The sequence below is a fragment of the Anser anser genome (assembly GCF_964211835.1).
Source record: "Anser anser genome assembly, chromosome: 2".
In the NCBI taxonomy this organism is placed as follows: Eukaryota; Metazoa; Chordata; class Aves; order Anseriformes; family Anatidae; genus Anser; species Anser anser.
The window spans coordinates 38,587,013-38,614,023 of NC_139721.1; the positions used below are offsets into that span (position 1 = coordinate 38,587,013).

Genomic DNA, 27,011 nt, shown 5'->3' on the forward strand with positions numbered 1-27,011 from the left:
ATATTACTTACAGTGATTTCCAGATGAAATAAAAGCAAAAGACAGCAAAAATGAAACATCTGAATAATAATCTAGGCTGCAAATGAATCAGACACAAAAGGGTTCTGGATTATTTTCTCCTACCACCTCTGCACCCTGCCCAGTGCCTGCTGAGGCATGGATCACTGGCTGTAGTAACGAAAGATGCAAGCACGTTACCCACCACCTACCTGCAACCCTTCAATGGCCAGTTTAAGGATAGATGGCGTAAGTTTAGAGGCTTGCTTGAAGGAGAAGTTGCTCCAATCTATAATTAGAATGAAGCCATTTATCTGAAGCTCCTGATCTTCGATGAGCACTTCCAAGGACAGTAGGATAGCCCGAAGGATATCTATGAAGGAGTTCCTAAAGACAAAGAATTGAAAAAAAAAAAAAATCAATGGTTGCAGTTATCTTCAAACTTCAAGATACACAGCTCTGCTGTGGATAGGGTATGTGCAAGGGACAGGGATTTATTCTAGTGGAATTCTTTTTGAAAAGAGAGTTATTTCAGAGGCGTCACTAAAGCATTCCGTCTCCAAAACTCACATTCCTCTGTTTGATGTGATAAGTCCCGTTCACTGGTGGATAAAATAAACCCTGAATTAAATCTTTTTGATCCTTCTGGCATACCTTACAATAGATTTTAGCTAAGCTACTTTGGGAAAATATTTGTCTGTGGCAAAATGAAATGGATTCAGGCTATCAATTTAAATCCCTGCTCCTTTGGAAATACTCTATCTGTTTTTTTGTTAGTTTTTATTCTTTTCACTATAAAGAGGAAAATCAAAACAAGAAATAAGTCAGTACAATATTAATATAAATGCTGTGGTTACAAATAGGCTGCCTGGTTTCCTGCTTGAGTGGAGGGAATGATCCAAGGCTTTGCACAACAAAGTTTATCTGTTGCCTTATTTCTGAGAGCCAAATACAACATGAAAAATAACTGCATCCACTCAAAATGGAAACTCTTTATCAATTAGCAGCTACCAAAAGGCTGACTGCAAGGCTTCTCTCAGCATTGGCAGAATAATTAGAAACCTCCAAGGTCAAGAAGGAAAGTGACAGAAGAAAATGCTGAGATGCTTTCCTGAAAGTCTGTACTGAGAAGCCTGGGCAGGTCTCTTCTTCCATCTTAGGCATTTTGCAAAGGTGTAAGTTGGCAACTTTAGTATCTTATTCCATATTTACACCTGGGTAAACTGAATCAGGCACTTTTGTCATCTGTCCTTCTCACTGAGATGATTTACAAACAGTTTCTTTCAGACAGCAACAAGCAAGGAAAGCTTCAAAAACTGCAGCTTAACCATATCTAAAATGAAATCATAACACACTGTTTCATCTCTGCTTAATTCTCAAATTTTGATGAGGCCTGAAAACTGAAACTGTCTATTATACGGAAGTCTCACACCATGTTCTCCCACAGAGATTTTCATTTAATACTTTTCTGCACTTTTCTTTAATTTAAAACAAACCATCTGAGCCTCCAGGAGAGTTTTTTTTCAAATTCTGCCTGAGAAGAAAGCTATATGTAGTCAAAACAAACTTCTCCACCATCAAGACCTCTACCCCTGAACAGCAACACACTATAAATTTCTATTGGAGATAAATGCTGATTTTTTTTCTTATTCTTTTTTTCTCTTAACAAGTTTTGAGTGAAAACGTGCATTCCTTCTCTAAAGGCATGTTCTGTTGAAAAAGATGTTTCTGAACTTTGACTTTCTGTATAAATTAGAAGCTTGTCCAAAGTATAAGTGCTGAGGCAACTTGCAATATATAGAGGGCTCAAAGATACTTAACTTTGTTGGTGCCCAAGTACAACCCCAAACCTTTTCAAACAGCATGGAGAAGCTGTGCTAGACAGGCAAACTGAAGAAGTAGTTTCCTTAACAACATAAGGTGAAGGAATACCAATTGGATTGACAACTGTCATTTATTTTTAGTTTAAATTTACTTCAGAAAAATGTGACATACATATAATACTGCCCAGCTGAAGTGGGTGATGACTTTCAAGCAGCAGCTTCAAAATACTGTGCTTTCTGTGACAAGAAAAGCAATTGCCCCTCTACTAAATTTATGTCACCTTATTCTATCCCTGCACCCCTTTTCAAGGAGGTCTGCCTTCCACAAGGATGGTCCCAAGGAAGCTCTCAGAGGTGTGAAGTGGCTACAGAAGTGTCCTCATACACATACCAGCCTTCTTCACTCTCTTGTTGGTGTCAACAAAGAATTATGTCATCATTCATGGACGGGCTTTATGGCTAGACTGGGGAAGATGGACTAATCCAGCTCAATTTAACCCCACATTTGTAAATATTAAAATAAACCAAATACTTGCTTTTACTGAGGGTGTGAAAATAGGTTCATACTGCAATAAGAAATGATTTCATCCTTCATTTGTGCAAAGGAGTTTTCTTAATAAATATTCAATCTCATATTCATGACCCTTCTACCTCTGATGCTTTTAAAGGCTGCATAAAGATTTCAGCAAAGGAGTATGGAAATGGTGCATAAAATGCATATCTGTGTAATCCACTTAAACTCTAAATAACAACAAAATACTTGACTGAGCAAAATCTTCCTCTTAGACACTGCAGTTAGGAATTCCAATTTTTGTTTATATGTCTACATAAGTTACTGGGTCATCAAGCAACTATTCACCTGTACTTCCCTGTACTTTCAGTGGAGATACCGGGAGATACAGCACCCAGTTTCCTTAGCATGCAAATAACCAGTCTGTCTCCTGCCTAGATCCCTGCCTGCCTCCCTATATTTGCAGTTTTAAGACATGGTGTACGAAATAGACTCAAAGTCAATACAAAGACTTTTTTTTCAGATGAATACAAAGAGACATGGAAACAGCACAGAAGTCCTCCAGGTGCGCTGCTTGCGGGCCCACCGTTTTGTGAATGCAGGGACTGGATAGAAATCAGAGTGCCACTTGAGGCCCTCTGCTCCCTAATCTCAAGCCTTTGAGACAAGTCATTCAGCTGTGTGACTGATTTGCATCCAAATCATTTTCTGTGCATGAACACAGAACCACTTTCTATTAGTCCATCTCTTTTGTTCCTTTGCTTAATGTTCCCTTCCCTTCTCCAACTTCTCTCCCCCACTCCAGTTTAACTCTCTCACCACAAAAAAAAAAAAAAAAAAAAGGAAATAAATTACTATTGCACAAAAGGAAATGTGTAAGGTGCTGTAAAGATTCAGCATGGAGCCTGCTGAAGTGAGCCACTAATGAGTTACAAAAGAGTTGCACATGCCCCTGAATGACAAAAGGGAGAAAAGAGGGAAATGGCATATCTGCCTTGGCTGAATGGGAAGGTACCACAAAAGAGGCTCTTCAAATATCCTTTGGAATATGGGAAGTTAGCCCAACAGAAGCTAGGGGTAAGGCCCAATAATGTAAAACAAAAAGGAAAATGGTTTAGCTGAGGGATTTGGTGGAGAGATTAGCCAAAGGCATAACATGAAAATAAATAAGAAGAAATTACTTAATTATAAGAGGCGTAAGCAGGCTGTGAGAGAATCAAAAAGCTCAGTGGAGTACCAGGGTGCAATGGGAACAATTAAAGGGGATAAAGACATTGCAGGGAAATTAAATGATCTATTTGCATGTCTCTGCCACCAGCCATTTTGAAGAGATACCTGGAAAATAAAGGTGAGGGACTGGTGGAAAATAAGTCAAAAAAGACACGCTGCAAGAAATGTCTGACAAGACATTTATGTCTTATGCATGTCTTACTTATGCAGTACAAGCCTCTCCCCTGTAATACTTAACTCAAAATTCTTAAAAGCTGGCTTAGTTAAATGCAAATGTAGATTAAAGGGATTTCTTTACTTGTTACAGACTGGCTTGGGATACCAAATCAATGAATTTATCACCTTTTAAATGCATCAAAGAAGTGAATTTGTTACACCATCATAGTTAACATAAGCTAACAAAAGACAAAGTAGTACAAAACTATTTTCATGAGTTTGCTGAACACCTAAGAGGAGAAGACGGTATAGTATAGCTCACAAATATGCTATGGCTGAGAATAACAGAATAGCATTTAGCACGCTGCAAAAATGGCAAAGATACAAATCAGGTAAGAGACCACATCTTGCTTTGTTCTCTCCCCACACAATAAATCGCCAATGGAGAGCAGAAATGTATGCCTAGCTTCTAGTCACAGGAGGAACTAGCACTATCCTGCCAGGAGTACACCTACTGGGAGTAAAATGCAAAAGATGAATTGGAAAGAAGAAGGACCAGAAAAACATGTTCAGGTTACCCCAAATTATCTGAGCTAATCAAAGCTGAAGATGCTGTAAGGAAATGTTTAAAAAGGGAAACATGAACAACACCATAGATCAATGCTGGTGAAGGAGAGAGAACCCAAAAAGGAATATTTTGAATTGCTCCCACACATGGCCAAGATGTAGTATTCACAAAAAAGAACTTGGAATCTAGTCAGTGTTGTTTTTTGAAGCCAATTTATGCATTGGTTCATACAAAGGTATTTATTTCAGCAGATTAAGTTCTCTTTTTTTGCTCATGAAGTACTGATAAGAAAGCTTCAGCTTCCAACAATGTGTTCTCAGAAAATGTTTTTTTGTTTGTTTGTTTGTTTTTCCACTTAAGTATTTAAAAATTTTAAAACTTAATTCAGAAAATCACTGATTGCTGACATACAAACAAGAACTTGGGGGATCATGTCTCAATTCAAACTGCAGTTCATGAATAGATGCCCTACCTCCCTGGCAGCGGAGGGACTTGGCAGTCAGTCCAACCACTACAGGACCTGATCTTTACATGTGATGGCCTTTTGGTGAAGAAAGGCCCTGTATATGTACTCTACAGGACTTGGGGCAGCCCCTGGCTGGAGAATAACTAGGGGGAATAACTGCAAAATGAAGAATCATGAATAAATGTAATGACTCACTTAACTAATCCTACACCAGAGAAGATGAACAGCTGAACAGAGGAGCTCACAGCTGACTCATGTGCTGAAAAGTGCTTGTTTGTCTCATCTGAGATGTGAATAGTGTGTATGTGCACAGAAATTAGCAGGACTTGTCTAAAATTCACAAAGTAAATGGGTTACATTCACAGCAAATGTTCACAACAAATATTTTGACCAGCCATTGTGTAGCTTTCTTTGCAGAACAATTCAAAGCTATTTGAAGTCATTATCTGCAAAAATGTGAATATTTCACCAGTACACAAACTGCAGAAATTCTTACTCAACAATATGAGATTTTTTTTCTTGTTTTGCAGGGCACAAACCCTGTCTTTATCATGCAAAAGTTAAGTAATGGATTTTTTTTTTGTAAAAAAAAAAAACAGAACATGAAAAAAAAAGCAGAACATGAACATAAAACTCCTAGTATGTAAAACACAAGTTGCATCACTGCTCTAAATTATTCTTCCATCACATCCAGTGTAGTTATCTTAGGGTGTTCCAGTGTTTCAGCTTCAGACAGGCATCTCTCCTCTTCTGTAAGGAAAAGATAGCAAGCTTTACCCCACAACATCTGCGTGAGCATAAAAATAAAATTCCCAAGTAATTTTGCATCCAAGATAGCAGACAGGATAAATAAGTGTAGTGGTTTTGGTTCTGCCTTCCCCCCTCTTTGGAAGTGCTTAGTCCACTGGGTGCAAAGAATGAAGTAGGTTAAGATGAGATCTAAGCTGTGTTTAACAGTATTAGAAATTCACTGTTTAGCTTATAACTGAATGGAGGCCAGTCATCCACAGATATCTGGCTGGCTCTGAATTCCTCCTTGGAGTGAGCTGTCTGCCTCTGCCATTGCCAGTGAAGGGGAAATGGGCCAGCCTGCAGAAAGAAATTGCATCAGTTTATTCTTTTCTCATCTGAAAATTGCCTCTCTAAGGCTTTCTTAAATATATAAAAATATTCATCGTGTTACATTTCTGCCTATTTCTATACACAAGTATTATGATATTTTTTTTTGCCTACACTTTCTACTTCAGTTGAACTCCATAGCAACCAATAGCCCCTGAATTACATGCTCTGCATTCAAGTCTGTGTTACAAATCTCCTCCTACACACCCTCATTCATATTGTTGGCACACTTATCAGATAAATTCCTTCTTCCTGATCTTAATGCAACTGTGCAAGGACCCTTTCTTATGTGTATCTTGGCTGAGAAACAGGGACCTTCACAGCCCCCGTGCCTGGGGAGGGAGAGTGCAAATGATGGAGCTCTGTGGACCCCTGATGGGACCAGCTTCCACTAAAGAGACCTACATGGGGAAACGGGCAAGTGATATCTGATGATCTCTTTGCCTGACAAAATAACATGCAGTGTGTTATGATATTGTTGAAATTTTAAAATTTCCTACACTACTACCCCTAAATGCAACCAATAAAACGACATAACAACTACAGTAATATGTGTGGATGGTCCCAAATACAGTTTTCCCTATGGGGAACATGGGAAGATAGGCAGAGTGCATTCAAGCATCAGCATATGCAAGCAGGACATGGTGGTTTTAGGTTAGTGGTCTCCACTCTTAGGAATCTAGGAGATGACAGGTGGGAATAGACTGATGGTTAAAGCTCGGGATACTGTTTCAGAGAGGTAGTGTTTAATCTACTATTCTGGTTTTACCAATATTGTGAGGATACTGTCTCTTCAAAGCACAACTGCGGTGATAATGAAGCAGGAAGAATGCTGGTACATGAATAGCTTATGGTTAGTAGCATTAGGATTGATGACTTCTGTTGTTTTATTTTATTCTGTGTGATTGCATAGCCTTTTCTTATTGCCTCTTGGCACTGCAATACATTCTTGAATCACACTAAGCTGTTTGCTCAATTTCTTGCATCATTGCGTTCCACAAGTTAATTTTTCATTACAGAAAGAGAAAGGATTTACTTTTGAATATTATGAAGCTACTGCCTAATCGCAGAAAGCAATTATACAGCTCCTTTGTTCTATTATTATAAGAAGGTACAACCAGCATTACTGATTAGGTCTCACATGAATCAAGTTTTCTCTATACAATTGCATTCTTCTACCTATATTTCTACTGTTTCTTCAACATCTTTCCATTTTAAATAGCCCTGGAAATTTTGCTCCTTCCTAATGTGATTACCTCACTCATTCATAACTTTAATGATTTCCTTTTGGGGGCAGTTACATTTTTACAGCCCCTTGTTTTGAGACAATTCAATGTAAATTGAATTCACTATTCAAGGTGAGTTTGGAATATCAGCATACATAAAAGAATATGTTATCTTTTCCTATTTATTCTCTGTCTCCTTCTTAATGCAGCCTAACATCTTATTAACTTTTCTGATCGGCACTGCACAGCAAGTACACTTCTTAATTGTGCTGTCCATAATGACTTGATTTTTTTTTAAAAGGTTAAAAGTAATTGAAAACCCAGAAGAAACAGCATATAGATAAGAGAGGATGAAGGATCTGCATACAAGATGTGGCCACATATTAAAGTACATGTTCTTGCACTGCACTTAGACATTTTTGTATAGTAAATTCTGCTTTTCTAGGTCATTCCAGAATTTTTCACAATTTTGCTAATCTTTATTAACCTATACCATTTTCCATTATTTTTTGTCACTTCACCACTTACCTATATATGACAAAATTATTATTGCAGGGCATTATGGTAACATAGTTTTGACACTTACAAATCCTACTCCCTGCCTGAAATTTCAAGGCCACTTTTATGTGCAAGGCAAGAACTCACCTGTATGTTTACTAGGATTCCTGAAAACATTTTTATACTACGCTTCACTAAAATATTTTTGATTAGCTAACTAAAAGGTGTGTTTACATACTTTACCTCAGACAATTCTAATAAAATTATCTAATTGGCCCTTTGGTTGCAAACAATCATTCTTACAAGAGATCTCAATGAAGACTAGATCAAACAATAAAGTTAAAATCAAATAACTCTGCTCACCAGTGCATACATTCTGAAAATGCTGATTTCAGAATTACAAAGGTCATACTATTGCTTATGCATATTCAAACAGTGTCTGGTTATTTGTGGAGCACTCATCAAACCAGAAAGCTTTGCAAAATGTAGCAGAATGCCTGAAAGTTTGTACAGAAACTTGCTTTTCTCTGTGTATTGAAAAGCTTTAGCTGTGCAGCTGAGAAGCAAACTCCTGCATGCTTGAAATTACAGGAAAAGGACTTTCAACTGGTAATCACAAGTTCACAGTGAACTCAAATTGTATGCACCAAGTCACTTCTCTCCTTCTAGTACCTAACCTGAAATTATTATGAAACCTAAGGAGAAATCTGGTCCATCTACATCTTATCTTTAGAGACACAGGTAGTATACAATTGGTGTGCTTGACAGATAAAAGTCAAAACATGCCTAGGAAAGCAGCTCATATTTGGTAAAATGTTCTGTTGATGGGTTCCTTTTTACTATGTATGGAATTATGGAAGATGCATTTGATTCTACAGGACAAAAATAATCAGCAGAAATCATGGGAAAAAGTGAAAAATTGAGTTCAGACAGTTGGGAGCTGACTGCATCTTGCTGAAAAAAAGGATGATCTATCCAGTAGGAAGAGCAGAGTTGTCCTGATCATGGTGAATAGCCAGTTAACTGAAAATATGTTATACGTAGAGCCTTGTTCGTGAAATTCCAGACACTCACAGTGTGTGAAGGTGACAGTCATGCAGTAGTATGGCCCTAACAAATGCATAGCATGGAGAAAAAGCAAAATACAGCATCCCAGTGGACTTTTTAAAGTAAGTGTGACATGCTTCTTGGTCTGTGTGAAATGACTGCACACACAGAGACAGACTTGCAGATCCTGCAGCAACAGCACTTCTGGAAATGGTTCACGTGAAGATGGTGGGATATGGCTCATGGATCTTCAATAGCAAGATCGCGTGACATAAATGTATATCTCCACATAAAGATTTATAAAGTAGTTTTGGTATCAGCAGATGGTATACTGGAGAACCAGAGGGACTGTGTTTTATTCTGCTTTTCAGGAGGAATGAAAGTGAAAAGTAGAGCAGGTGTGAGCAGTAAGCAGCAATGCCAGCAGTGAAACCAAAGAAATAACTATCAAAGAAAACAATCAGAAACATAATTGTTTCCAGACTTAACATATTTTCTCCAGTAAAAATTGCATTTTACATATCATAATATAGAGGAAGATATAATGAAATGTGGTTGCTATAAAGCTTGTAGAAGCTCAATGGTTCCTATGCCTGTCTGGCAAGAGCACATTAGGGTTTTGCTAGAACAGCAAGAAGAACAGACTGATGAAGCCATGTGAGACATCATCATCAAGGGATCATAATCAAATATTCAAATAATCAAAGCTGAACCTCTTCTATTGGTTCAGAGAAATATCAAGACATGAGAAGAGGTAGGTAAGAAAGAGTAGAAACACAAGCATATCTTAGTAAACATCGAAAATGGCTGTTAAACCAGGCAAATAATACATACCTATGCAAACCTAGACAGTGAAAGTGGCAGACATTAAAAATTTGTACAAAAGAGGTGTCAGTCACAAAAATGATTATAAATGATTTTAGTTTGAGCTCCTTAAGGCCAATAAAAGACAGACATGAAAATATTCTAATAATTTCTTATAAGCAAATGAAAAGATGTGTCAAGAACTATATATCAAAGAGGTTTCCCACTGGAACAATAGGCAACTTTGATATAGTTGACAAGGTGGAGGAACTTAATATTATTGATGTAGAAATGATCACTGGGGAACTCAAAACAGATGCTATAAAGATTCATAAGACAGTAGTCTAGAAAAAAAATAACTGTGGATCTCCTCAAAAATAAAGGGGGGAAAAAGGAAGAAAATCTGCTGTAGTGTTAGTGGTTCAACCAAGCAGGGGAGAAGGATCAGGAGAAAAAAAAAAAAAAAAAAAGAACCTTTGTAGATTTATGAAATAAAGAAGGCTGTTAAAAGTGCATGGGATCATGATGCTGCCAGCCAAAAAGAAACTGCTTTGCACAGTTATGCTGAAAAGAGTATACAGTGCCATGAAGATCAAGAAAAATGAGCAGTTTTCACCCTAGGCACTTTGGAATGGATCCATTTCTACTGGAAAAAGTGAAGAAATGAATAGCAACCACCATTGCCTCCTAAGACTGCAGATTTTTTTTTTTTCAGAAGTCCACTGAAAATGTAAACAAGACATATGAGTAGAAGACTCCGAACTTCACCAAATCTTTAACAAAATATAAAATGTGATGCGATACAACCAGGAATGAAGAGTCTGGTTAAAGGTTACCAGTGGAATTGGAGAAAAAGATACATCTTCTTACTAACATTCTCTGGGTTTGTCACAGACTTTGTTTGGTATCAGACCTCCCGTGTGGAAAACTGCTGGCAGAAGTTTTTTTGGGAGATCTGGATTCCATTGGCATGACTTTTCAATACGACAACAAAAAAAAATAGAAAACATAACACAATTAATCTTATAACTAGCAAGTAAAAAACAAAGGTCATGGAAGACATCTGTCTGAATGATACACATTGTAGGAGAAATCTTAGGAATTAATGTTGAATGTGGTAAGAATGATATGAATAACAACTGGTACTGTAATGACACCTGTGAGTGAAGTTATTGCTCCTTTTGAAGGGGAATTACTGAATACAGAAATCAAACATATTCAACACTATTCTGGGTATCTTTAATGGCCTTTTACTAAGTGCGTTTTGGTTTGGTTGATAGTAATTTCTGTGAATTTTACTGCCACTATATAGAGTAATATTGGTAAGTGGAACAAAAAATATTCAGGACCAAAGAGAACCACAACTAACTGCTGCTTTGAAAGAGAGGAAGTGAGCTTTCCTTGGGTGTACAAGATTTCTTTGACAAAATAGTTCTTTGGAAGGGTCCTTTTTTTTTAATTTTTTTTTAAGTTTTGGTCTTGAAGGTGCAAAATATTGTTTTCTGAGAGAATTCCAAGGAAAAGGGAAAAGAGGTGAGCCTAGAAGGACTCCCCGCAACCCAATAAATCCAGTGGAAATTTTTTTCCAAAGCAGCAACCAGAACAAATTAATGGGACTGACCCAGTCAATTTGGAAATACAAAATACAAGAGAGTTTAGGCTGCCTTTCTCAAAGCAGATGAAGTAATTAAGGAACAAAAAATATCAAATTCCAGGTTTCAAACTGAAAGCTAGAAACTGTAAGGGTTACATATTTTTTTTAAAAAAAAACACCCCTGTGCAGGATCAGCAGACAGAATAGGTTATAATTAATTTCTACGTAAAATTTTATACATCATAATCACAAAGGGAAAAATTAAAGCATGTTTTAAAACTCAGACCAGTCCTTCATAATTTTTTAGTACTTCATTTTCTCAGAATGCTGTGGCAAATCAGCAGTCTACATGAAGCATTTAATCAATACCTAACTTGCAATTTTTATCAGAATTTGAAACCTTAAATTTCACCAATAAACTCTACCTTTTAACCAACATGGTTTACTCCACCATCTAGCAGAAGAAGACTTTGTCCTGTATGGAATGAGATGCATCTTTGTGTCACATATTGATAGCTGCAGTGTACAGTTACCGTTTAATTTGAGAACACAAAGCAGAAATAGGATTGTGAAGCCTTGCACTGGTATGTTAACCGTTATATGTTAATGATGCAAGGACAACCAGACTGTAACCTGATGCCAGTACAATTTTTTGGTATCTGCCAGCACTTCTAAGTAGGATACATATTAGTGTTACAGGTGAAGTGTGGTCCTTGCCTTGGAATAGTAATGGGATATTGGCAGACTATCAAAATTTCTCAAGAATTGCCAGTGAAAACACAATATGAATGGTTTATAAACTATTAAAATTCAGTTGAACTAAACAGAGCTTCACACAAATTGCAACATTCAGGATTCTGAAAGAAAAGTGTCATTAATTTCCTTCTACAGAAGTCATCAGCAGCATCCTAAACTGCTCTAACCTCTCTGTACAATAAAGTACATGTGGGTGTTTATTCTCTGTATTCTGGTAACAACTTTTTTGGGGTGTGTTGTTTCTGGTGGAAATATCTGTGTTTTAAGTTTCTTAACTGGAAAAGGTACATTGATGATGTAATGCTTTATACTGTTCTACTTCTGCTTGTATTGCTTTTCATTGTGAAGACTTTTTTTTTTCACTTCTAATAGGAATTCTCGCATACTCAATACAAGGAATTACTGAAAATATTTGATTAAGGCACTAATTTACTCAGTTATATATAATTACTCATACAGCAACATATGTTAAAAAGTACAGAAAATAAATGACAGACATATTTTTTGTGATTTTGAACTCAGTTCACACTGATGCCCTGGCAGACTTCACTTTGGTATTTGTCAGAGGCCAGCACTGGAACCAGGTAGCTAGAACAACCAGGATATTTACTCCAGGTGCAAAAAGTAATGATCACCAAAATAAAGATACAGACTGCTGTAAAAGGATCAGCAGACATCATCACAGCAAGTCTAGTAATATGGCCTTGAGAAAAAAGCCAGAAGGAAAATTTTGGTGTTAGAGGTAAATGTGGAAGTCTCGAGCAAATAAATCATCCCATGTTCTATACTACCTCTTGTATTTTGAAAAACGGTTGCATACAGTACAAGCTTGTTTACAAAGAAACACCTGTTTTATCTATTTCTTCTGATTAAAAACAAACAAAAAACAACAACAAAATAAACCTTTATAAAAACAGATAGTCACATTTAATCTTCCTTGAGATCTAACAGATTCTAATCTTGATGTTAAGAAAGTCAAGATCTGAGTGTTGCTATTAGCATATTCTGTTCACTGGAATAGCTTTATCTTGAAGGTTTTTTTTTTTTGTTGTTGTTTTGTTTTTTTTTTAAATGAACAAAGCCTGCTCTTCAGGAGATGGCACTGTAGATATTTGCACCATAACAGATAATTAGAAAATTTAATATATTGGAGCTGCAATTTAGCATTATGACAAAATTGCAGTGTTTTTTTAATACTACATTAAGTGTCCTTTTTTTCTCTATTATTGTCTCCCAGTTTACATTGTACTGAAAGGGGGAAATTAAACAGGGAGGATTCATTCCTATAGATCTAATCACAGTCTGTAATACATTTATTACAGCAGCAGAATTCATCTGCTTAAAAGCAACTGTGGTACATACATCTCTTTAGCCAATCCTTTGGCTTGACAAAAATGTAAATAAAAAGACCTTACAGCAATTTCAGAGACAAATTACAAGTGATCTAGTCTTTGCAAAATTAATCCTAATATGCTGCAGTTGGTGTCATTCTGAAAACAAACAAACAAAACAAACATCAACAACAAAACACATATACAAAAAGCAGACTGCTTACAGTCTGAGTTTAATTTTAACTCCCACCCTGATCTGCCAAAACTCTTCATCATTCCATTACCTTGCATTCTGTTGCATACCTTGAATATCCACCAAAGCTGATATTTTGCAATGTTAGTGTTAGCCACATTGCTTAAAAGTCAAGTAAATATGTTGATTTCATTGCTGCATGAGGATTATATTAAGCCATAAGATACTTAAGCAAATATCTAATGTAGGGAAGAGAGTCTCATTGCTGGATTTTATCTCCATAGTTGAATTAATTGGGACTGGTCACATCCATCACTGAATCAGGTGTTATAAAAATTGTTTTTCTTTGTCTTCTTGTTCTTTGGAAATGCATGGACCCTTTAATATATAAAAATATATATATAAAATATATATGCTTTTGGAAAAATAAAAAATAATTTAAAAATATAGGCCAGTTCCCTGGCTTCAGCCATACATTTTTCTCTCTCTGTTTCATGAAAGTTAAAGTCAGAGTTTAAGTTCACCTGTTCTGATCTAGTCATGAGCACAAGTTTTACTGAGGACACTACAACATGACTGAAGACATGAATTAGGCCATTTTTCATTCCAGAAAAAAAGAAACTGTACGACATAGTACAGTGCTGGAAGAACAAGGCACGGTGAACCCTTGTGTAAGCAGGGCATTGATGAAAGCCTTCTTCCCCTCTGCCTGACCACAGCACTTCATTTCTGCACTCTCCTGCTCCCCTGTTCCCTGCCAGAGTCTCTCCTTGGAGGACACAGCTATAAATCATGCCTGCTTTGTGTACTGGAAACATTTTAAGAAGGAACTGATATGAAATTCTTTTGATTTGCTCAGTTGGGTTACTTTAAACTGCAGCAAGACTTTTGTCCCACAGCCCCAAAGAGAGTGCTTGGGTGCTTGGTGGAATGAGTAAAATCAAGCACCTGCGATTGCACATTTGTCCTGAAGCCTCCAGCTTACTTCTAGCATGCCTATTTCCATTTCTTCTCTCTGTCTGACCTTGTTCGATCCCTGAGAGCCCCTGCAGTAGGCCCAGAGCATACTCCTCCCCTGCTGCCTGGCAGGGCAGAGCTGTTGAGGAGAAGGACCTGTAAGGGGCCTCAGTGGGACTGCTTCAACCTCAGATTCTTGCCCTTGGTCTCACCTGAGCTGTGTCACGGTGGCATCACAGCCATGTCCATGCTTGGCTGTGGACCCTCTTGGTCCAGACCCTCACCCAGAGAATCACCACCCTTCTGACCTTGTCTCTGACCCATCCTGACAGCCCTGCCAGGCCATCCCAAGCCATGTCTGATTTCAGTTCCCCTCACCAGATCCAATCCTGACTCTCACCCATGGGCCCAAGTCCCAGCCTCAGCTTGGGGATGCCCTGGGTCCTCCACTGCCCAGCTTCTGGCTGGGGTAGTGGCATGGGATGGGCTACCAGGTCCTGTCCTTACCCCTGGGGGGACCCCACTGCTCCCAGCCCTCAGGGAACCCCAGATCCCTGGCACATTCTTCTTTATTTAGGGAAGGAAGTCAGTGCTGCCTTTCTCTTCTCCATTTTGATTTTCTAGGGACCCAACAGCAAAAAAAAAAAAAAAAAAAAAAAAAAAATCACGAATTCATGTGCGAGACTGATTTGGCTGCTGGTAAGCACAAACTGACCAGCATTAGTGCAATGTGCTTTTAAACACATCATGCAATAAGAAGTCACCCAGCTCAACAGCCACGCTCCGGATTGACTGGGCAAGAACTTTTAAATGCAGCTGCATTTAAAGGCTGTGCATGTAACTGCCTACATTTTATTACATCTGGCAATTGTCTGCAGGTTACCTTCCTGCATTATATGTTAATACAACCTTTGCTATTCAAAGCCTGTTTCTCTCTGGCTCTAGTACAGTTGAATGAGACAGCACAATAAAATCCTTAAAGTTCAAACCCACTCTATTTGGACAGTATTTTTGGTGCAGTAGGTCCAAAATTATTCAAGAAGCATATTTAGGAAGATATTTAAGAACTTAGAGACCAGACACTCAGCTCAGCTGTGCCAGAACCATTCCCCAGTATAGTTCACAGTTAAGATGAAGGAAGGTCTACAGTAATTAAATTTCCTTGTCTGTAGGGATGCAGCTGCTGATCAGCAGGGCCAGCAAGAGCTCTGAAGGCTCTCCTTGTGCTGTTCTCCAACAGACCAGTCGATGTGGTTCCTACATTGGCTGGACCATTTCCTCCATGAACATGTAGCCACCACTATGGCTGCACTGCGAAGTTTCACACAACAGCCAAACTCAGTCAGAAATGCCCTCCCATGGAAAGTCACAATAACTCCAAAAGTAAGACAGACACTTGAAAGTCCCATTCTCACCCACCTCATCTGCATACTCCTCCCAACAGAGTACTTACTCTCTGATACCTTCCTTAATTCCTACAACTTCTTTTACTGGGGTCATGTCACAAAACTCCTATTGGAGGACTACTTCCAGATGAGCTACCTACCTAAAGAGTCTGTGATTTTCCATATCACATATCACTTTTACACAAAAGCACAATACCTCCATTATTTAGAGGTTTCAAACAGGTTCTAATCCAGCTGCAACAGAGCTTGGAGGCAACTGGAGCTTTGTGACCATTATCCCCCTCGGCATACAGAGAGTGGGAGGCACAGCTCCAGCACAGGAAACAATGACACTGGAACATCATTAAATACCAGAAACATCAAATTTCAAATACAATTGAGGCATAAAACACCCAGCATGTATTCAGAATCCCAGAAGAGAAAATTGTTTTTACACAACTTCTTTTATATACAAGATAGACTGTTGGACTTTTAGATACTAAAGCTTACTGATATTATCTTTATGTTCTTACACTGCAAGATAGTTCAAAGCATCTTCAGAGTTTATCCTCTTCAAAGGCTTTTTCCTAAGATAAATTAAACCTAGAAATAGGTTATAAAAAGTGACCTGACAGCATCTCATACATGTCCTGCATTGTGTCACCATTAGTAGTCTTGTTTTGACTCTGACCTACAGTAAAAAGTCCAGTGATGAGGAGTCCACAGTCTGACTAACTTACCCATTCAGGTCCTGAACTATTTTAATCATTGCAAAATGTTTCCTAATTTTCAGAGATCTAATTCTGGTTTTCTGAAGATTACTTAATTTGCTTTTGTTCTGTATTCCCATCCCTGAGGAAATGAGCAATAACTTGTCACTACCACCTTTTACTAAGGTAAACTTTTATTTATATAGGAAGGTTCTTATCCCATTTCTTCTCATTGTCTTCAGCTTTTCTGACATTATTCTTTTTTCCAGACTTGTTGCTTTATTACTTATTCCCTGACTTAGCTCTGATTTGCCTGTTGTGCTAGTACTTAGGCTACAGGTCAGTTGAGGTGAGGAAAGGTGAATATCTGCTGGTGTCCTGCAGACAACATTCCTGCTAAAACAGTTTGGAGACACTGCTTCCTCAGTGGTATTACTTTACTGTATTATTTGCAGACCATAATTTACCCCCAAATCCTTTTGTGCACGGTTAGTATTTTTTCCATTAATCAATCATGGATACTTTATTTAACTTACCAAGAGGTAAGAAAGTCCCAGTACAGCCAAATGTGTCAGCCATAACTAAACCAGTAATGACAGGTATGTCTAGTGTCTCAGAAGGCTTGTTGGCCTTTAATATGGAGTCTACATCTCATATGCCTTTTTTTTTTTTTAAGTAAATCCCCAAATGTTCATGAATCACTTTAAAATGAAACATACAAAATGTTCTCTGAAAGGAAATGAATGTACATGTGCCTGTGTATGCACTTCAGCAGACAATAATAATAAGATGCTGGAAAAAGGAGAAACTTTCATTGGCAGCTGCACTACACACAAACTGCCACTTTCCCCAGACTTGCAAAGCTCAGAAAAAAAAAGAAAAAAAAAACACAACCGAAGGCTTTATCAGAGTGAAACTGAATTTAGACTGCAGTAGCCAGCTAAAAGTGGCTTACATGTAAATGAGAACCTAAAAAATGGAAAGATTTCCTACCATCTCTCCCTAGGTCAGAGTTTATTCCTCCTCCTTTTTTATCGCAGTTTTCAAATGAATTTTCCAGTGCATTTGGAGGCAGGATTTTTCAGCAGCCTTTTTTCTCATTCAATACAAATCACATTTCTCCTTTCATACTTACACAACAGAAGGGTAGGATTATCCCTGGGAAAACAAAGCAATGCATTCTCTTTCAGAAACCTCGCAAAGCGAGAACAGCTTAGAGGATCACAGGTCCGAGATAATAGGGGAGGATAAGGGTGCCTTAGATAAGGTTATAGTGTTCTGATGTGGACTTTCGCGGTCAGAAATACTTATCCATAAGCAATGCAGTGCATTAACATATACCTCAGCACTCTGAAGGAATACAGGCACCGCATGTATCCTGTAGATTGATCTGTGCGTATTAAACATACATGACTGGGATCACTGGCCAAGCTAGCAGTCGCCCAGGTTGGGTGTCCGAGAACATCAGTGAATTAGACAGCATCTCAGTCACGCTCAGACAACTTCCCTGGGTACAGAGGGGGGCACATATGGGGGGGTGCAGGCCCTCAGGGTGGGGGCAGTTCAGTCAACCTGACTGCTCCTGCTTCTGTTCTTCTGCACTCTTGGGTTACTGAAGCTTGCTCTGGTGTCCCTCCACCTGCTGCTCAGCTATGCCTCTCACTTTAGACACTCGCAGGTTGAATTTGCTGTGGAAAGAAGCTAGAATGGAGAAAAGAGTGAAAGGACTATCACTGGCAAGGCAGCACATGCTTCTTGTCACACCATATACATGGCATTATGTTCGTTCATGTGGTTTTTTTTGTTGTTTTTTTTTTTTCACCTTTATTACTTCATTCATATCTAAAGGTGTAGTGGGCTTATGTGGCAAGGTTTTGGTGGCAGGAGGCCATAGGAGTGGTTTCTGTGAGAAGAATTCAGAAGCTGCCCCATGTTAGATAAGGGCCCCGCTGCTGGCCAGAGCCGAGTCAATAAGCAATGTTGTTTGCACCTTTGGGAGAGCAGATTTAACAAAGGGAAAAAATCTGCTGCACACAGCATCTGGGAGAGCGAGGAGTGAGAAGCAGCCCTGCAGACCCCCAGGTCAGTGCAGCAGGAGGGCAGGAGGTGCTCCAGGCAGGCAGCAGCAGTTCCCCTGCGGCCTGTGGAGAGGCCCCTGGTGGAGCAGGCTGTCCCCCTGCAGCCCATGGGTCCCACACGGAGCACATCTCCACGCTGCAGCCCGTGGAGGAGCCCCCGGTGGAGCAGGTGGATGTGGCCTGGAGGAGGCTGCGGCCCATGGAGAGCCCCCGCAGGAGCAGGCCCCGGGCCGGAGCTGCAGCCCGTGGAGAGGAGCCCACGCAGGAGCAGGGGGTCTCCTCAGAGAATTCAGAATTCTTCCTCAGAGAATACAGAATTCATTTCCTCTACTGACATGGTATAAATCCAGAGGAGCTGAAATTATGGCTTTGTGGAAGGGAACACAGGGCTGTCTATAGGAAGGACCAAGGAAGGTGTGAGAATGGCTTGTAACTGGAACTCAGTGAAGAAAACCATAGTGCTCTAAAAAGGTTAAAAAAGTCTTGAGCTTCCTGCTTTGTTTGTTTGTTTGTTTTATCCTGTTTTGTTTCAGCTGTGTGTCTTGTAACATACATAAAAGCATGAGAATTTTTCTGTTAGATCAGATCAATGGTCCCTCTGGCCCCTGATCTTCATCATGGCAGTGGCCAGCAGCCACTGGCCCCTGACAAGGGGTTTGACCGCTTTGCAGGCTGGCAAGGTTAAAATAGAAAAGGTATTGATTTGCCTCTGACAAGAAAATACTACTTCTTATGTATACTGATGTCTTAACTTCAAAAATATGGTAGTCCTTTCACTTGTCATCACTGAATTTCTTCCAAGGACATTAAGGAAATATTTTTCATTGCATGCTTGACTCCTATTTCATAAAATCAAATTAATGTTAAATTCAGAGAAAAACATTTAAAATAAATAGGCTGATTTAGGATGATATATAAATCGATAGCTTAGAATTTTAGTTTCAATCAAATCCTAAATTTCAGTCCTCTGAAGATGTATTATGGGATATTACATATATAATCCACATCCATTTTTTCAGATAGATTGTTATTGATCTGTGTAACAACATAACATTACTTGCTGCTGTGATTTAAACCACAAATATGAAAGACAACTGGCACCACATATGTTAATGCGTACACAGACAAACCATACACTGCGTGTCTGCAACAGAAAAGTGATAACACCTTTCCAGAAGGAAAAAAAAAATGCCAGTAAAGGTATTTGCATTTTATCTTTCCCTTAAAAATGAGTCTTTGCTGATGCAAGGTTGCTTAGCATGAGCAGAAGATAGGCAGTTACATAGAAAACTGCCAGCAGGAGGGTAACCAGCTGACTTTGCCCTCTGTCCCCTGCTACAAATGGACCCTCCAGGACATTTCCAGAGCTGAGATTATCATATTCTGGGAGCAAGGGATAGTTGCTTTTTACTGCCTCTATGGTTACTGCACTTATTAAAAACAGCAACTGTGAGACCACATGCAGAATTTAAGACAAGACTTTCCTCTTCCTCAATGAATGATTTCGTTTTCTTCCATTTTCTTCTATATAGGGACCATGTCTCCTGTCCTGGCATATTACTTATACTGCTCCACCTTTTTTATTGGTTTACCCATGTCAAAAGAGCCAAAATATCTTGCACTGAAAAGCTTTAACAATTAGAATTTTATGCTCATTTATTTGAATAGTTTTAATCTGCCATCCTTCCCCCCAGCTTTCACCTTTCTCTAATCTGTTAGATTTTGAGGTGCCTGTGGCAAACAAGCACTTGTACCACTTCTTTCATGACATTATCAAGAGCATCCCAGAGGCGCATGCTCAGAGCACTCTTACCAGTGCAGCTGCGGGACCTGATATCTTTCTTATCCTCCCAAGGCAGACAAACACCCAGAAACGGCAACTTCGGTGGCAGGGGAGGATTTACCCCCATGTGCTCTTCAGCCATTTCACTGAGCTCAGCACACCCCACACCACGCCCATGCACATCCTGTCCAAATTCATGTTGTCCACTGTAATTTCTTTCAGACCACACAGAGCCTGCTAACAGCAGCAGTTTCCAAGCATCCTCTGGGGCTGCTTTCAAGCTGCTGGAAGTGGAGGATGCTTGACACCTACAAGAGAGTGGTGAAAAAAGCTAGTATTTTTATGTAAAATGCAATTGACACAGAGGCTCTGAGTTCAGAATAAAGAATCTAAAATAAATTGTGGTCTGGGGAAAATATATATCAAAGATCATTAGAATTTTAAATTTTTAAATGTACTTAAGGATTCCAGCTTGATATCTCCACTTGTCTCTGATGCTTCTACTGTATGTTATCTATTAAATAGTTAGTCAGAGTTCCTTTTTTTTTTTTTCCTCCCTTGGCTCTTTGCAGTCTGTTCCTGCTGCAATGCATGAATTTGCCTTAACTCGTTTTAATTAGGTTGACAAGTTAGAAACTCATCAGAATATCAGATATTTAGAAGATTTGATTTAGGAAAAGCTCTGACAAAAAGTATTCCGATCACTTCTTATGACGTCTCGCCTCAAAAAACTCCTATTTATAAGAGCATTCGTGGCTACCAGTTGTTCTCAAGGTTCAAAGGCACAAAGAGCCACATGGGATGTCATATTGTTTGGCTTTGTACTATTCTGTTGATACAGCCATGCTATAATGTTCTTTTGCCGAACCAAGCTGTAAGGATGACAAATACAGCCCACAGAGGAGCATGGGTCATTTTCTAGGGACAAGGTACCCCTCCCTAGCACAACATTATACAGTTTCTCTTTTCTGCCACCCAAACATAAGCCCTCACACAAAATTTTGGTCTTTTCAGACAATCTGGGAAGGAAAGGGTGTGCATGTATATGCGTGTGTGTGTGTGCATGTTTCTCTGCATGTATTTTTCTTAATCATCTGTCTTCTCTGGTTCATAAAGCTTGGGGATTGAGTTTGGTTTCTTTTCTCCATAGGAGGGAGGTGGCACAGAGCCACTTTCAAGTTTGCCCTTTGTTTCCCTTTGTTATCCTGCAGGCCAGCTCCAGCAATTGTCTGTCTCACCCACTGGCACTGTCCTTCACAGCTCTTCACTCAGTCCTCATCCCCGCACCATTCATTCACCTTCTCTTTCCTCTCAATATGTGTTTGATTGCCCTACTCCTCACCCCCCCTCCCCATTGATTTTTTTTTCCTTTCAGTCAGGCTTGTCTTGTTCTTCAACATATGTCTCATAACTTTCCCAGCTGTTGTTGTTCTTCCTCTTTTTCAGACATTTTCTCTCTCTTCTTTGATTCCCTTCTCAGCCCTATCCAGGACTGTCATTTGTGTATGTCATCCTTCTGTCATTCATACAGACTACAGCCGCTTTCCTAAACCCGGCTCTCACAATAAACTGTACTAACTGAATTAAGTTGCTGCCTCCAAGCAAATTAAAACATTTTAGGACAGAGCTTATTTCTCCTCTTCTTTGTCCAACATTTAATTTGCACATCTGTTACTCCTTGAAATAAGTATTCTGCTTATGCTACAGTTTCTTTCTCTGCTACCCTGAAGTCTGCTACCATTTCAAACAAGCTCAGTAATGCAGTAATGTAACATTAAATATTTCTAATATATTGTATCTCCCAAATATTTCTAGTATATTGCATCTCCCAACACAGAAGAAGTGTCTCCTAACTAAATACAAAGACTTGCTGTGTAAAAATCATTCTGGTATTAGGGCTAGTCATATTTCAGCAGTAATCTCTCATAATAAACAGCTATGAGGCTGAGTTATAGCCACAGTTTACTTGTGACTGTAAATCAGTCTCAACAGATGTTTATTCCTTCATATTCTATTAAGTACCTGAGATTATGCTTGAAATATGTTGGAATAATCAGTATCTGAGACATATTGATTCATACCAAAAGGATCTGCTGATGATAACATCATTGTAACTACACCATTTATTAGCATTCTCAGCAAGGAGGTGATTTTTTCTATCCCGACCCTTTAAAATATTTATAGCTGTTGTTTTACCACTATGTCAGAGCATTTCCTTGCCTTTTAGCCTATCCCAATACACTTTCCTACAGAATGGTAAGTATCTAGCATTTGGGACTCCTTGGTTAATAAAAGAGAATTTATAGCTAGCAGCTGACTCAGGAATGCATGCTGTAAACAGGGAAGCAGTTTTCCCCTCTGACTTTCTTACAGAATTTTTGGAGATATTTGACAGTATCTAAGACCTGACAGTCCAGTTATGAAGAAAGAAATTAATTACCATTTTGCCATAAAAGACCGTGGGCAATCTTCTGGCTCTGCACCCCAAGGTCCTACTTGCAAATGGTCGGTATGCAACCCATGTGTCATGAATGGAGAGAGTCCTTGTGCTGGCTCTCTACATAGAAATAAATTTTACTCTGGCTGAATGACATTGAAGGAAATATCTTTACTTGGAAGATTAATGAACTCCTCCTGAATTACTTGTTCACCCAAAGCCCCCATCTCCTAGGTGTATGAGCCAAGTACATTGGAAGACAGTAGCAGACCTAGGAACAGCTGTGGTAGCTAGTGAAGGGCTTCTTTAAGCTAACCGCAGAAAAAACACTTTTATCTGGCTTCTTTAAAATGTTTGGTTTCACTCAAGGTGCATCAGAGGAGTGAGGGCTTAGGTCTGGTGAGACTGATGAAATGAGAAACTGTGAGGAAGATTATTTGTAATCTAGAACATCCCATCACACACTTGTTTATGTGAAATCCTGATTCAGGTCCCATCAAAACTGTCTGTAAATAAGTATTTGTTTCACAAATTGATTTTTTCATGATGCAAATCAGTTCATCAAAAAAGTTTCTGTCAAGATTGGTTTGACATGCTTACCTGTCATTTATACACTACGGTTGTCATTTGCAAGTAGGGGTTGCTCTGTAAGTTGTGGTGTATGTGACAACTTTGTGGGTTTGGGGTGAGTTCATGTCTTATAGTTGGATTACTCTGCACCTCTGACCTCCATGAATGGTGGCACACCTCTGGATGGATTTACTCATGTACAATAATACATCTCAACATTTTTTCTTTCCCTCAATGTGAAACTAATCTTATCTCTTTCATCTTTATCCATCCTCTCATTTTCATTTATTCAGTATCAATGAAGTCTTCCATTCTGTATCATATTTGATTAACTTTAATGAACAGATTCAGAAGCTACTATATTGGAATAAGAGAGAAAGTGAAGACATTATCTTTAAGAAAACTGTCCAAAAGTAAAGCAAAACCAAACCAACACAGCACATGCTAAATGAATGAAAACCTGGCACAACAGTAAATTTCAGTAGTGATCTGTGGGTACGAATTATCGCTCCTTGTGTTTTTTTCCTAGTCATCAAGGAGGTTTTGGTCAAAACAATAATCACTATCTTTTTCAATGATATGGAAGCAAAAAATAAAATTCTTGCCAGTGAACTTTTCAGATATCACAGAAACCATGCAATGATAATTGATGAGGAGGACAGGTTTAGCTCTGCAGAAGAGCGTGAATCACATGCTAGACTGTGCCCCCGTTATAGATGAGAATGTATGACACATTTACCAGTGGTGTTTGTATTTTTGGAAGCAGTAACTTGGAAGCAGATCTGAGCTGAACATGAGCTCAAAATATGACAGAGTAGCTAAGAAAACAGTGGCAATCGTGTACCTAAAAGGAGGGAATTACTAAAGAGAAATGTGAGATGGTGCTACCACATGATGTTTTCTTAGTGAGTTTGTAATCAGTTCATCCATCGGCACATTAATAACATTATTTAAATGAGAGGAAAGGACCAGAAAAGAATGATGCAGAGTATTAGCAACCTGGAAAATATTCCTAATTCTGAGAGTAAATAAATTCCATCTATTTAAGCTTTGGCAGCACAAATATATTGCAAAATGTTAAGCTAGGTGGTACTTTGCAGTACATTGTCTTTGTTGTGTTGACTGCCCACAAATATTTTCTTACCTTGTGGATAATACAATGGTAGTTTTGCCCTCGAGGAAAAGGAGGTTAGCTGTTTTACATTCAGCATCGTCAAAAGTGAATGTGAGGACCGCTGCTGTAGAGTAGCTAATGTACTAACTTGTTGCCTCAGAGTAACTTCCCTATGTTGCAGCATCCTCAGTGAATTCAAAAGTAGGTTACAAGATTAGATGGTTAGGACACAAAAATGGAAACATGGGAAGCTGACATATTTTTGTGGTCTCTTCATATTAACAACGTCCGGTAGCTAGAAGCTGAAGCTAGAAACATTGATACTGGAAACTAAAAGCTAGTTTCCTAAAGATATTAGATCTATCAGTTGCATTCTTGAAGCTAAAAATAGAGTGTTTCCAAAAGCTCATGCAGAGGTTTTGTCTTTGATAGAGGAAATCTCTTAAAATATTTTGGATCTGGTTTATCCAAGCAGTGACATTACACAAGTAATGACATTTCCTTTTAAAAAATCAATAAATTTGTAAGAAATGCCTGCCTAGCATGTGGTCCATACACCCACCATATTCCCGGGGTATAAATGATATAAACATCTGGGCTGAAAATCAGTTTATGGATTCAAGCAATGCTGATATTAAAGGATTTTTTAAAAATTAGCATTTCTTTATGAACAATCCCTTTTAAATTATGCTTTAATGATAAAGAAAGAGAAGTCACAGCCAGTTGGAAATGAGACTAAAGTTAGGAAAAGCATGCTGAAGGCTGAGCTCTTACTCTTGCTTGTCAGCATCATAACATCAGATGAGTTGGTTGCACTAGTGTTCGGGCAAAATCTAAACCTGTAAACATCGTGCTGTCACTGAAGACATATCCATAGAAAAGTTGTCCAAGAAACTTGCTTGTTAGATATAAACAATGGCCCTTTTTCTTTTTACTTTTTGAAACATATATGCACATGCATTTTTTCTGGTCAATGATCTGTTTTTCTGCTGCTTAATAGGACGTCGTGCTCATCATTTCAGGTTCCTTAACATCTTTTACTCTTATTGATGTCTATAGGCAGTAAAGAAGGAGGAGATCATACCTCTGCTTTCTTAGAAACCAAGTCCTGTTCCTAATTCATACCCAAAGCACTCCTTTCCCAGACCTCAAACTCACAAGTTGCAGTGATACAAAAGCTGACAAAAATGACACTTCTTGTCATTTGAATCCAGACAAGAGTTGAATTTCAGTGGAAGAAGTGAGGTAGAATTTGCATGGGATTTTTACTCAAGAAAGTATATCCTATCACAATAGCCTTGGCCTTTCTTTGTTGAAAGTTAAAATTATGTTTTCGGAAACAAGGTATCTTTGGCTTTGCATACATGCACATATACACGTGGAAACATGGACTTTAAGAAAACTTGAGTCAAAATCTGTCAAGAATCTATTTTCTGTCCAAATCCCTGTGCAGGAGCCCTTGACAGCAGCATTCTCAACTTCCCCAGAGCAGGACCCGATGGACAAGGTTAATCATATGGATTAATTTTTTTGAGGGATCAGAAACCTGAAGACAGCTCTGTATAATACCTAAATCCCTTAATGCAACCAGCAGAGCCACAATGCTTCTGTCCTCTAAAGCTGATGCTTTCTATTACTTCAAGATACCTGCTTATTCATCTTTCTTTTCAGCCCAAGTGCTAAAGGAAGGGTTTTGTGGTTGGAAGAAAGCCAAGCTCACAGTTCACAAAGTCAGGAGATAAACTGCTGGCCTCATTGTACTCAGTAGGACTTTTATCACTGGCTTCAGTTCTGGATTTCACCAAATAGTTTTGTATATGCAAAACTATATTTCTGTACATCTATTTGCTTGATCTGTGCATGGAAAGAAAAATAGAAGCACTTCTGAACAGCTTTCACAGGGACATGAAAGGTTTACCCAGAAAACAATGAACATGAAAAATTGCAGGCACATCTGTACTGTTCACTAATAATTTCTGTAATGAAAATGCAAAGCCCTAATCTATTGACTCCTAAGGATGAAAGACACTTTCATGGGCGACTTTAGACTGCACCAAGGCAAACGCCAACCTGGAAATCATCAGAATTTTTGATGCTCAAGACCTGAACCTGTTTTTTTTTCTTTGCTCTCATTTTTATTAAAGATCAGAAGAACACCTGGCAATCACAACAGCTGAATAAACTTCTTCATCTTACTATGAATGCAGGGAAAATGGAATGGAATAACTTCTGACAAAGGGAACAATGTGAACATGATATTTGGGTACAATCACCTTTTCTCTGTATTTATACCACTTCAAATAGGTAGTGAAAGCTATTTAATCATATTAACATTTAAAAATTTAACTTTGTAATAATTAATGGGAGATATCTTAGTTCATTCTCTGTAAATAAATGACCTGAAAAGAAAATATACTTTGCGTGAATCTCCCATTTATCAAACTAACAAGCATACACTAACCAGAGTGTGTAGAAATTATGATACAATTTGAGAAAATCTCATAACAGAGGTTATAATTCCTGCAATCATTAAAACCAAAAAATATCTGTTAAGAATTCTGAAAATAAGATAAATATGGTCATTTCCTGCTGCACCAGAAGAGCTAGGAGAGCCACCATATGTTTCAAGACATTTGCTTTCTGTCAGCCTGTTAAACT

The 27,011-nt window shown here is 38.5% G+C and overlaps 1 protein-coding gene across 2 annotated transcripts in view; it reads right to left on the minus strand.

Moving 5' to 3' along the window:
- CLVS1 (clavesin 1) overlaps nucleotides 1-27,011 on the minus strand; it is a 103,596-nt gene that overhangs the window by 65,507 nt on the left and 11,078 nt on the right. For both annotated transcript variants that reach the window (XM_083823870.1, XM_083823869.1), the window contains exon 3: nucleotides 210-384. In XM_083823870.1, the coding sequence (XP_083679996.1) occupies nucleotides 210-384 (175 nt within the window). The remainder of the gene's footprint in view (nucleotides 1-209; nucleotides 385-27,011) is intronic.